This window comes from Pseudopodoces humilis, chromosome 3 (assembly GCF_049639895.1).
Source record: "Pseudopodoces humilis isolate 2021_Gansu_Grassland_sample_001 chromosome 3, ASM4963989v1, whole genome shotgun sequence".
NCBI lineage: Eukaryota > Metazoa > Chordata > Aves > Passeriformes > Paridae > Pseudopodoces > Pseudopodoces humilis.
This window is the reverse complement of record NC_142202.1, coordinates 76,454,091-76,467,065: the sequence shown is the minus strand read 5'-3', so window position 1 is coordinate 76,467,065 and position 12,975 is coordinate 76,454,091. Positions and strand designations below refer to the sequence as shown.

Genomic DNA, 12,975 nt, shown 5'->3' with positions numbered 1-12,975 from the left:
AAAATAAAATAAAATAAAATAAAATAAAATAATCAATAAAATTTGTTATTGGTGTTGCAAAAACATGAGTCTGTTGTTTTGACACTAGCCTTTAGGTTTTCAAATAATTTCCCCAGTTTTATCTTTGGGCTTATTAAGCATATTGTTCTATATGTGCAGAACATAGCTGTATTACCTAGACAAGTGAGTAGCAGGGAACAACAATTAAATTCACCAAGGGAGCAACAGATAGATTGATAAATGGAGTTATTTCAGAAAGCATTATTACTAGCCCCAAGGTTTTTATGAAAGAGTGTGTGGTAGAAGCAACTGACTTTTAAATGGATGGATATCAGTGCATGCACATATAAAATACAAGAAGCCTGAAGGTATTATAAAAGGATCCAAGAAAAATGTTTAGCAGATAGAAATTGTTAGGGAAAAAAGTTGTATTCCATGTCTAGCCATGTTATATTAATGATAAAGCAGCAGAACTGTGCCGTGTGAGAGAGAGAGACCTGGGTAAATGCTATTTTAATATATCACAGAAAGACAGATTTAATAAGAGATGCTGCTAGATGATGATATGATCAAAGGACAGCATAAATGTCTGAACCAAGAATTACACCCACCCATTGACTTCCTTAGCCAAGTCCATTTGGATTTAAGTAAAAAATAAAAATGGATAAAGTAAAATCACAGCAAACTGCTGTAAACCTTGAGGGCAGAATAAAAAAAAGCACATCAGGAAGTAAGGCAGATAAGAAAAGCTAGTGAAAAAAGGCTAAAACACTGTTCATGGGGGATTTCAAGTATACTGACATTGACTGACACAGCAGCATTAGAATTGCTAAAGAAGGGTGCTTGTTCCTGAAGGGGAGTGCATAGGACTGTTTTCTCCCTCATTTTGTATAGAAAGCAAGATCAGAAGCTGTTCTAGATGTAGCTCTGGGAAGTAGATCTGGTATGATAAATAAAGCTGGTGAATATCCAAGTTTCAGTAAAATAATAACCTCAGAAAGAAAATATTCTGTAGGTCATGCGAGAAAACGCAAAAGGAGTAGACTGCAAAGTAGACAGAACCGCAGACAATACAGAACGACCTTCAAAAACCTGGCTGAAATCCAGCCAGGTTTTGTATCAAAACCTTTTGCATAAAAGAAATTTTGTGAAAAGAGAAGGCATAGACCAGTGGTAGGGCACTGACTACAGTTTTGTGTTACAGAATGTCCTTCTGACCTCAGGGAAGTTGCCTCATCTCCCTAGGCCTCAGCTTTCTCTCTGAACATTTAGAATGACAGTACTGTCCTACAGCTCAAAAATGACTGAGAAATATTCAATTCCTGCAGAAACATCCACACCTTGAAGAATGAGTGCAGTGACCTTTTACAAACGTTGAAGTTTTCTGTCAGAGAGGGTATGGAGAAAGGTTTTCTGCAGAAGAACAGGGAAATTGGAAGAACAGAGCTACAGAGTAAAGAAAACATTAAAAGTAAAATGTAAGATCCTTTAGAACTATATCAAGAGGAAAGAGAAAAGAACAGCACCTTATGTTTAGAAGTAGTAGTGGAATCAAGGTGAAAAATAATCTACAGTGTGTACAGGACAATTACTGTGCTGTGAAAAGTAATGCAGACATTTCTGATCCTCTAAATGGCAAAAGGTATTAAACACTTTGAGCATGCTATGTATGATTTACCACAAATTAAGTAGCTCCTTAAGAGGTCAGAAGACAAAACTCACCAATGAGAAATGAAAAAGTAGGTGCCAACAACAACAGTAAAACCACCAAAATATCTAATAGCCTTATAATTAGCAAACTATCAATATAAGAATATATCCAAGAATGTAAGGGAGAGTGAAAACATGAATGAAGGGATCAGAACAGGAGTTTTCCCCATTCACTACAAACTGCAGAGAAATCTGAAGAGGACTGGGAGTCAAGATTATACTGTTTTTGAAAGGCTTTGGTGTTACTTCAGAATCAGCTTCTCTGATGTGTACTCTGAGCAAGAATGGTAAAACTGAGAAATATAAAATAATGAGTCAGCTAGAGATGGATAGAATTGCTGTGAATATCCAAAACATTGAAAAAATATTTTAAAATATTGGTAAGTAAAGTACAACAAGTGTCCACTCTGCAAAGAAAGGATGAGGTGTGGTTCAAAACATCAGTACTCAAAGAAAATGAGATGCAGAATTTTTGGGTTTTTTTAAATAAGCAAATCTACAAAGAGAAAACAGCTGGAGTTCTTACTAATGGAATTGATTTATATTATCTACACTTCCCACAAATTGTTTTTGTAGTTCTACTTTTGCAGCAAAAAGAGTAAAAGAGAATACTGTTAAGACTATGCTTTTATCATAACCAGGCTGAGGATGTAAAGCGGGATAGAAGAGGACTGGTCTGTTCACTTTATATGCTGGATGCCAACAAGGAATTATTAAATATGGGTAACTGGACAAAGTAATGTTGTAACTCTGACTGTGGTCATATAATATTAAGAACACAAACTAATGATGATAATAATGGTAAGAAATACAGAAGTACAGCCTTGCCCTTTTCTGAAGAACTAATCTGCACTGGGGTCAGAAACCAAATGAGAGAAAGGACATCAGCAGCCTAGCAGGGGGATGGGGGTTTGAGGGCTCTGTTACTAGCAAGGATTAAGCTGAGGCAAGCCCACTGCTCAGGGAAGTTGGGACAACTCTGCCTATCATCTGTGCTCAGCCTGCTGTACCTTTGAAGGGAGTTTGTAGGATGATGATGTTCTTTTGGCGCAGCCAAGCTCCAGGTCACTGCTAAAAGGATGTTTTTGCTTGAAAAGAGTTCACAATGCAAATATGTATCCTCCATCAGTCTAAAGCAATGACTTAAAGGAGGAAGGGAATGAAAGAAATGCTATCTAAAAATCCAAAGTCAGGGAGGGCCATTATTTAGGAGATCTGTTCTGCTCTATGACTACACCCACATCCACTTTTAGGCAAAATGATACACTTAAAATATAAAAACTGAGTGCAAAATTAGAAGAACACATTTAGAATTTTTCATTCCTGTTTAGTACTCCAACTGGTGACTTTGAAGGAGAATAGATAAGAAATCATTAGGTGATTCTAAATTTTTGCATCAGAGATTATCTACGGGATCAGTAGAATACATTTATGGTATGGGAGAACATGCCTGAAGATCACAACATACAAGAATATTTGGAATTATTTTACCAAGCAATTGATGCATTTTTTAACTATGTGGCATTGAAGATTATCATGAAAGATGCTAAAAAGGGATGAAATTTGCTATTTTTTGAAAGAGGCTCACTTACGTGCTTTACATACAGTTTTCAATAGAAGGAATACTTTTCCAAATCTAATAAGAAGCATAAAGATATCAAAATTTCTCCTCTATTTGAAAGTTTTTCCTTATTGTTCCCTGAAAGATAGGTAAGGTTTGCCTTTGAGGCATCTTATATTCCTGTCAGACTTCTTTTATGTTTGAATCTAGTACAGAAGGAAGGTGTCAAAAGAAATGAAACTCTACTGGGTGTCTGGGGAATGTAAATATTTCTCTTTCTCTGCCCCAAGGACTTGTTTGCCCATATTTTGACAGTCCATGAAATCTTTGACACTGAGACCTGTCAAATATTAACAACTTTGCACTGTGCCAAACTGACTCATCATCTACACTTTTATCTTTTTTTTTTCAGCTTTGATGCTGATCATTCAATCAAAAATTAAAATAACAATTAAAAACCTACTCAAGCACCCACCTGAAGAACTTTAAATGAGACTCTTTCTGACATCTTTCACACCTGTATGGCTTCTTCCTGTGTAATTTCTATTTTAATAGATACTCCTGTCAGAAGTCAAGATTAACACCCATCTGTTCTATTACTGCTGACCTGTTGCTCTGGATCATATTTTATGCAAACAAGGGTACTGTTAAATCAGCATAATTAACTTGAAAAAGCCAAAGTAGGTCATTAACTGCCACTCAGACTTTTTAACAACTTTTTTCAAATTATTAATCATTGTTCTAAGGTCAGAAACCTCAGAATTATTTTTTATTGGAAAAACATTATTTCTTTCCATGCTTAAGCATAGTGAAGAGCCCATATTACTATTTTTGATGTTCCAGTTTTAATTGATACTTAGGACAGAAATCTACAATAAATATGTGGCAAAAAAAAGATTTTGATTTTAGTAATGAGTGAAAGCTCTGTAAATTTTTCATTTTGTGACAACCACACAGTACTTCGATAACTCTTATTTCTAAACCAACATTTTATGCATTTATAGTGAAATAAGTATGTATGTGTTTACAATATGTAATTGTTGTTTTACTGACACACACCCACACTCAAGAACAGACAAACCTACATCTTGATTTGACATGTCCCAGTAAGGCCGTTCTCCATAAGACATTACTTCCCACATAACTATTCCATAACTCCACACATCACTTGCTGATGTAAATTTGCGGTACTGAATGGCCTCTGGAGCTGTCCATCTCACTGGAATTTTTCCACCCTATTGGAAAAAAAGAAAAAAAAAAAAAAGGAAGAAATTTCTCTTTTTCACCCATGGAATTTTCGAATCATTTTCCATAGACTGAATTTATAGTTATTTCTAACAACATCAAGAGCAGCAGAGCAGCACTTACACAATCTGCTATGGTTGACCAACTGAAGAATTTTCAGAGGTGCCTAAGGAAGTATCTTAAAACACTTCGAATATTAATACTTAGATACTTGTATAAGCTAAGTTGGATGAATTTCTCTGGAAATTCATTATCCCTCCACTGATTTTAAAGGGCAGCGTAGATTTCTGATGTACACTAGCTGTTTAACTCCTGGCTGCCTAAAGCTCGGTGAGGGGAATCCCAGCCTGGGCATATCCATCCCATTGACTTGTAATTTATGTCCTCTGAAATCTTGGTCTGACATTTTTAAACCATGATCCCACTTAGAGCCCAAAGGCAGGAGTGACAGCCGTGAACACCGGTGTGGTTTCCTGCATCCCTGTGCCTGTCGGAGCAGATTCCAGGGGCCCCTCCTTCCCTCAGCATGGGAAAACAGGTACAGGGAGGCCCCATGGGTGGGAATGTGGAGATGGCTCAGCAAAAGAATAAAGAGCACAGTGTGTTTGATGAATGCATATTTAAGAAAAGCGTCCCACCCAAAAGCAAGGGAAAATATAGGAGGTGAGCTTTGTCACAGATTAGCCTCAAGCTAGTCAACCCTTTAGTGAGATAAAATCTAGCCTGCAAAATAGTAGTAGTCTACAAATATTTTAATTGACTCATAGCAAATTAGATGTTTAAAATTTTTGTGGGTAAAACTTCCTTATTTGTTCAATCAGAAAATCAGGAGGAATGGAATAATGAAGATACTGTACAAAATTTTTAGTACTTTGTCAAATAAAAATGTATGTTCTTACAAAAATATTATCTCCTAATCAGAGACAGGTTTCTGCAGAGACTCTTCCTTTTGACTGGTTAACCTCCACCCAGCCCCCCGTCAATTAATGTATTTTCCATATCTAAACTGTCCAGAAGATACACTTCTTCTAAATAACCAGATCTCAAAATTATTATTATATTAAAACCCATTGATTTATCTTACGGTTGTAGTGTAGACAGCCTCTGGATCATCTTCTATAACTCTGGAAAGGCCAAAGTCTGATACTTTACAAACAAGGTTGCTGTTGACAAGAATATTGCGTGCTGCAAGATCCCTGTGTACATATCCCATATCGGCCAAATATCTCATTCCAGCAGCAATTCCTCTCAACATTCCCACTAGCTGAATAACAGTAAATTGCCCATCATGTTTCTGGAGAGAAGAAAGGAGCAGCAATTCTTGTTAGTAATGCTGAGAAGTAAGAATTAGTTTTACGACTTCAGCTTTCCACTTATTTTACTCCTTCTGTGGCAGAGAAACTCACTTCAAACACACCTTCAGAGATAAAGCAGTGTATCCAGTTAAGAAATGTGTGCATAATTAATGCACTGATAGTAACAGAACTTGCTAACCACCACGTATTTCTCGCTAACTTGTGGCTAGTCACTTCTAAGAGAGATTAGCTAATGAAGATCTCCTAATGTTATTATAGCTTGCTTCTATGCTCTTCATCTCTCAGAATAATTATTTGTATCAAGAAAATAAGAACTATCTCCTTTTTGTAACCCCAGCTACTTAAAATTTTCATTCACAGCTTGGAGCATATTAAAAAAAAAAATCTGTTCATGCATACCTGGTAAGGAGTCAGAACTGGCGAGTTCAGAACACGCTTAAAAAACACTGAATTGTTCTGAATGCACATTTATTCTTTATTTGTTCATCTCTTAAACAGAATCATAATTCATTTAGGGATTCTTTTATGCTGATTTCCACCATGCTGCCACAGTAAAATTCTGCTTCCAAAAGGCAGAAGATCTGGCTTCAGGTATCAGTAGTTTTAATTTCAACTGGTGGCTATAATAACACCCACCATGTCTATGCCACATTAAATCACATAAATTCCTAGAATGTTCCCACATGTTCCTGTCTGATCCTCTAATTTCTGATCTGGTTTTGCTGAAATAGCATAGAGAACCTGCTAGCATTTGTCAGAACTCCATTTCAAACTGAAAACCATTTTAATTATACTTAAGTAAATATAATAAACATAATATAATAATATTATATTAATAATAAATATAAACACAATACAAATATAATATATATTTTAATTATATTTAATTAAATAATATGCACAGGTATAAGACATATTTTTAAAAGTGTCAATATATAATATATGTCACTTTAAATATGCTTATATATGTTTTAATTTTGGTACTCACCCTAAGAAATGCATCTAAGGCTCCATTCTCCATGTATTCTATTACAATCATGACTGGTTTCCCTGAAAGAAAAGAAGGCAGATATTTGAGAACTGTAAAACAAATGGAGTGCCTTTTTTTGATAAAGCACACACTATTCCTTTGAAGGACTGAATCATTCAGACATTGAACATTTCTGAGCCCTCAAGCACTGTTACAGAGCTCTAATTTCTCAAATATCTGCATGGAAAGTGGTCATGATTCATAAAATCGAACCATACAAATCAAAAAGTCAGTGTGTTCTCCTAACTCCTGCTGTGTGAACAGGACTCTGGAATAATGACACTTCAGATAATATGAAAGGACATGAGAAACTTTATCTCTCTGCATGGTCTTTGAGGCTAAATGAAACTAGAGAAATAATATGTTTCAAAGTACTTCATCTTTTAATCATGCGTGCATCTAAATTTTTTTCCTCAGGTTGTAGCATAAACTAAGTATTGTTTTAGTTAGTTACGCATCAGGAGAAAATCCATTAGGAGTGTGCAGTCTGTTTATAATTTGAATCTTTGACCATGAATAAGGCAGAGTAATTTCTGCCGTCATGCTGTTATCTGACTGACAGACCGAGCTGCTGCTTACCTCTGGTAACGACTCCTTCCAGGTGAACCACATTGGGATGGTCAAACTGCCCCATGATGCTTGCTTCACACAGGAAATCTCTCCTCTGCTTTTCAGTGTAGCCAACTTTCAGAGTTTTTATGGCTACTGCAACATCTCTCTTGCCAGGAAGCTTCAGACGCCCACTGCACACTTCACCAAACTCTCCTAAAATGAAGTAGATCAATGCTGAATTACTCTGAACACCAGTATTTTTTTTAGGCCTTGATTCAAATAGCCACCTAAGTGTGTGTTTAAATTTAATGTGTTCATATTTGAAATGGATTCCTTTGGCATGCGCCTTAAATGAATTGCTGACCCTTATGGAATAAACACTTCAGCTAAGCCAACTGACAGGACTGTTATTTGAATATTTTAAAAGACTTGTTAGTAATTTATTGCATTTTTTTAAAAAGAGAAAAAAAAAAAGTGGCTTTCATAAGAAAACACTATTATTGAAATAGTAACACCATTCTTAAGAAAAAATGTCATTCTGCTCTATGTGGTTTCCTTGCTATCTTTAGTTGCAAGGGGATTTTTTCTTTCAAAAGGTAGCTCTTGCAGAGCTGCTTTTAATTTAGCATCCTTATGGTGTTAAATGAAGCACTACATTATTACCTTCAAACCAGGATAATTTACTTTACAGATTATGAAATTAAAGGTGTGACTTATAACAATTTTGTTACATTAAACAAACACAATCAAATGCTGCAAGTTTGTAAAAGGTTCTAAACTAACAGACAATTGGAATTTGAAGAAGCCTGCGATAAAAAAGACCGAACAGCCAGCAAAAATATAAAAAAAAATGCCCCAACAACCAAATCTGGAAGAGAAGTAATTGGATTCCATCAGACAGGAAAGAGGATGGAAGCATGTGAGATGTGGAGCCGAATGGCAATATATCTACCTCACTATTAACAAGATTATGAAAGATTTAAGAATTGTTCCTTGCATCACAGCTGTGTCAGCAGACAGCAAAAGTGAGATCTCCAATTCTGCAGACAGGAAGAGAAATCTCCTTGTATACATAGAAGAAGAGGGTAGTAATATATGTTACTGAATAAAAGTCAACATCTCTTTAAAAAGAAAGATTAACCACGAAAGTATTTAATAAACTGGTACTTCACAAATTCATCTGGATTTTGAGGGATATGGTTCCAAGTCTCTCCTCCAAATCAAATCAAGTCAGAATATTTTCTCCTGCATACCTGTGGAGTGTCTTAAGATTAAGCTGTTACGTATACACAGGTATGCAGACACACCTACATCAAAGACATGTTTTAGCGCTGAAAAAAATGACTGAACTAGACAAGACCTATACAGAGAGCTTGATTAGAGAATCCTTTTGGGAGAAACCTTGTGGGATTAGGATTTAAGTGGACATGCACACTGGCAAAGTGTCTGGCTGTCAGTGGGGGGGAAGTACGCTTGGAAGTTGGGCTGAGTGCCTGAAGAGATAGATGGTGAGGTGCTTTAATGGATAGGCTTCAAAAAGTCTTGTTTATGATACCGTCATTATTTGAACACTACTGTTCTCCTATCAGCCCCAAATCAAGCTTTGGGAAAGAAAAAAGCAGTACCTGGATCTTGGCTTCACAGTTCATCTAGAAGGGTAGAACTTTGACCATGCCTTTGGCCATTCTTAACTGACTTGTTTGAGCAAATCTCCACTCAGTGTGGCTCTTTTCACAAACTTTCTAGGAGATGACTGCATATAGAATCAAATTCCTGTCCCTCACATTCTTAGCTAGCTGAACCAAGGCTAGCTCAAATCAAGTCCATATACCTCTGCTATTACCGTCCTGTACCTAAGCTAATTGACCACACAAGTGTTCCTGCTTGCATATTATCCTCAACCATCCTTGGGCACTGAGCTAAGAATGCCACGAGGTACAGCCGTTATAAGCACAACAACTAGCTGCTGATGTCCCTACCTTGGTGCCTTAACCTCCCTCCTGCACTTCATTAGCAACAGGGATGACTATTAATGAATTCACCACTCACCTCACTCACAACCCCTAGCTGCAAGAACTACCTAAAGGGTAACCATTTACTCGAGCAGTACTTTCCGAAATTGCTTCATTCCATGCCGAAAACAAGACGCGAGTACAGGAGTGTGTCTGTGTGCCTGTGATATTTCAGAGCCAGGTAATTAGGATACTTGGCGCAGGAGACACTAAGGCTTAACTCCTTTCCAGCTCTCTGCGATCTGATTTTGATTGATTTCCAAAGGCAGATCACACACACTTGGGCAAACCAGAAACTTCAGCTTGTATGTTATGCATTTCAGGCCAGGATGCTAGCCAATGAACTACTTTTATTCCCAAGAAAATAGTATATTCAGCTGAAATGATGCCCAAAAATAAACCAGAAAATATGACAACAAGAGAGGGAATACTGCACAGCCGCACAGCCACTAGCTCAGCATGTCAACAAAGCAGAGGCTAAAACAAAGGATGTGTGGTATGAACAACTTAACTTAGTGGACACCATATTCTGTATCTGACAGGTGGCCACAGCAGGATGGTAATGAAAACGTTGGCAAGGAAAGCACATATCCCTCATGCAAATTGAGCACAAGCATACTTGCACCCTGTTTGTGTCTGAGAGACGTGGCACTACTCAATAGTTGATGTGGCCAGCATTGCTGATGCATACTGAGATTGCTAAGTGGCTTTTCTGGTGCTGTCAATAGCAGAAATTCCATATTCTTCTTTGATGCATGAGTTTCAGCTGCTGCTTTGGGTCTGTTTGCTTCTGTTGTTCCTGGACTGCATTTCATTTCACTCCTGTTTGCTATTTACATCAACAGGTTAAAGCCATAGCTAAACACGATACACAATATGCTTTCACCACTGCACTCTCAATTAACTTTCTTCAGATTGACTACTGACACACGTTAGTTGTTTTTTTCTATCAATTATACTCATTAAAATCAAGAATAAATTCATCTGCAGTCAAGAAAATTAACACTGTGGAATTTTTCATAACAGTGAAAATGCATTTTAAACTGTATACTCTGAAGCTCAAGTGTTTTCAGCATTTTTCTCAGAAGGCATTAGCAAAATCCAACTGAATATATCTTTGTGCTCCGAACTGTTGCTATGCTGGTAGCTTTTTAACTCAAAGCAAAATATAAAGCTCAGCAATTTTTCTATGCTAATCTTGCATATTGTGTATTTATTAGAAAAGATGCTGCCATTCTGGCATCACAAAAATGACTAGTTAGCAAGGGCTGGATTCTTATGCTCTTACTCATCGAAGGAATAATTTGCTCAGCAGTGTGGTTAATTTCAATGGTACTACTCCTTGATTAAGACATGATTCAACATGACTTAAGTTACTTTAAAAAGGCATTCTGAATTCTAAGTGTAAAGATTTTTTTACAAGTAAAACAACTTATTCTAGAGATATTTCTTCTTCTGTTTTTAAATAATACCGCAATATGTAATTTACAGTACCAAACTACAGGGTGATTTAAAAAGTATTCTACCAATACTTATATAAAACAACAGGAAAGCAAAAGAACGTTTCCTCCAGGAATCCAAAGTATTTGATATTTTTCTTACTCATGGAAACTTAATTTCACGACATGGAGTAGTGCAATAAAAATGTCACGTATCTTATTAATGCAAACAAATGAAACTGCCTTTTTAGAGCATGAACACCATGGCTTAAGTAGGTGGTAGACAGTTCAATAGAAAAAAAAAGCAATGTAGCGCTGGTGCAATTACAATCAGTCATAAGAAGTTAAACAATAACTTTTTGTATTCATAAAATATCAAAAAGAAAAATGGTAGAAGAAAAAATAGCCTGAGGGAAGATTTTGTTATACAGAAACAAGACCTTCCTACTCTCCATTTAAGATTTATTAAATAATGGCTGCAGCCAGTTTTCCTTACTCACATGAACAAAGCTGCAGAGGTCAAAATGCCCCTTTGCAAAAGGCAAGTGAGCAGAATTTGCACAAATGACTAACGCCTTTATTCTAACAGTAAATAACAGGCAGCACAACTAGCCCACTCCCCCCAGTTCCAAATTTAACAGCAGATACTTGATTAAAAACCCATAAGCTTTCAATGTCAAGCAAGACTTTTAATTTACTCATTTATTTGGGTTTTTTCAGTTGTTGTTGGGCTCTTCCCCTGTTTGTTTTTACATTTCAGAAGCGAGCGCAGCTTCATTGCTCTTAACCACTCTGGCAAATGCAAAAAGTTCTTCTATACCTGAGGTATAATTATTTGCCTGTCATTATGATGTATGAGTTTCGATCCCGGCTAAATGGAACAGTTGAATCAGGAAGCCACGGCAGCCTTACCTGCGCCAATCACACGCTCAATTTTAATACAAGAGGCATCTAGCTCCTTGGCGAATTGATGGACAGCTCTATTTGGGTCCTCGTAGGTTTCAGGGTCAATGTAGGTTTTGGTGCCTGGAAATTTAACTGTAATGATGTAAGAAAGCATGACTGTGATGAAGCAAAAGCACTTATTGTGCAGTCAGCCCAGGAATTTCATTATGCAGAGTGCTCCTTGGAAGACTGAACCTGTTTCCATGCCGCCTGAGCCAGAGCTGCTCTGAGAGGCAACCTTAGTTTTAGGCATCATCTGCAAGCATGCTGACAGAAGTATATACAATCCCATCTCTAAAAAATGACTAACATTAGCATCTGCATGTCCTCTTGAACTGTAAGAAATAATAAATATTAAATAGTGCTTAATGGAATAAAATGGAAGGGTTGAGTGGGAGTAAAAACAAAGCGGGGAAAGGGTGTAACACCAGCAGAGGAAGTGAAAGTTTCTTTTCTGCATAAGGACATCTTATCCTCTTCACTCTAGATGTGTAAACAGCATTTCTTTGTGTTACTTCTCTCCTCTAGTGGGATTTGAAAGGTTTCTCCAACCCCTTGAATTTGCTCAATCTACTGAATATAATATTGTTTGTAGAGTGTGGCAATAGTCAAACTACTCCCAGCACTCAGAAATTGCATCCTTCAGTGTATTTCTTGCACTATAATATGAACATGAGAAAACACCTGTAGTCAACTTGCAAAGGCACAGGAAGGGAAAGTGGCCTCTGTGGCACAATTATCTCCCCTCTCAAGGACCTAAGTGAATATGCAGCAACTTGTTTTTCGCTCAATCTTTCTCTATGCTTAGTGCAGCTCAGGCAGCATAGTGCTCTGGCCAGCATGCAGTTTTTTTCCCTTAATTTGCTGATGATTCAGGTAAATTATTTTTTGCTATTCTGGTCAAAGTACAAACTCCTGGTGATAGCAGAACAACCCTGGAAATCTATTAATCAAGCAATATTTATGAAATAAATTTGCTCACAAGGATTACACTCTTGAGCTTTAATTAAATCAGTGAATTAAAACTCAGTATGAAAATGCAAAAATGTTCCTTTGTTAATTGATATACTCATATACAAGAACAGGATCAAAAGTCAATACAAAACACATATAGTTTTCAGTTGCTTTGTATTCTTCTAACTTAACATAAAATATATTAAATTTG

General features: G+C 36.7%; 1 protein-coding gene across 6 annotated transcripts in view; it reads right to left on the bottom strand.

The window, feature by feature from the left end:
- Nucleotides 1-12,975, bottom strand: part of EPHA7 (EPH receptor A7) — a 166,196-nt gene that overhangs the window by 18,797 nt on the left and 134,424 nt on the right. For 4 of the 6 annotated variants that reach the window (XM_014263537.2, XM_005518215.3, XM_088053481.1 and 1 more), the window contains 5 exons: nucleotides 11,778-11,903; nucleotides 7,442-7,627; nucleotides 6,821-6,882; nucleotides 5,601-5,810; nucleotides 4,357-4,506 (listed from right to left, as the gene is read on the bottom strand). In XM_014263537.2, the coding sequence (XP_014119012.1) occupies nucleotides 4,357-4,506; nucleotides 5,601-5,810; nucleotides 6,821-6,882; nucleotides 7,442-7,627; nucleotides 11,778-11,903 (734 nt within the window). The remainder of the gene's footprint in view (nucleotides 1-4,356; nucleotides 4,507-5,600; nucleotides 5,811-6,820; nucleotides 6,883-7,441; nucleotides 7,628-11,777; nucleotides 11,904-12,975) is intronic. The other 2 variants (XM_088053480.1, XM_014263538.2) reach the window with 1 other exon arrangement.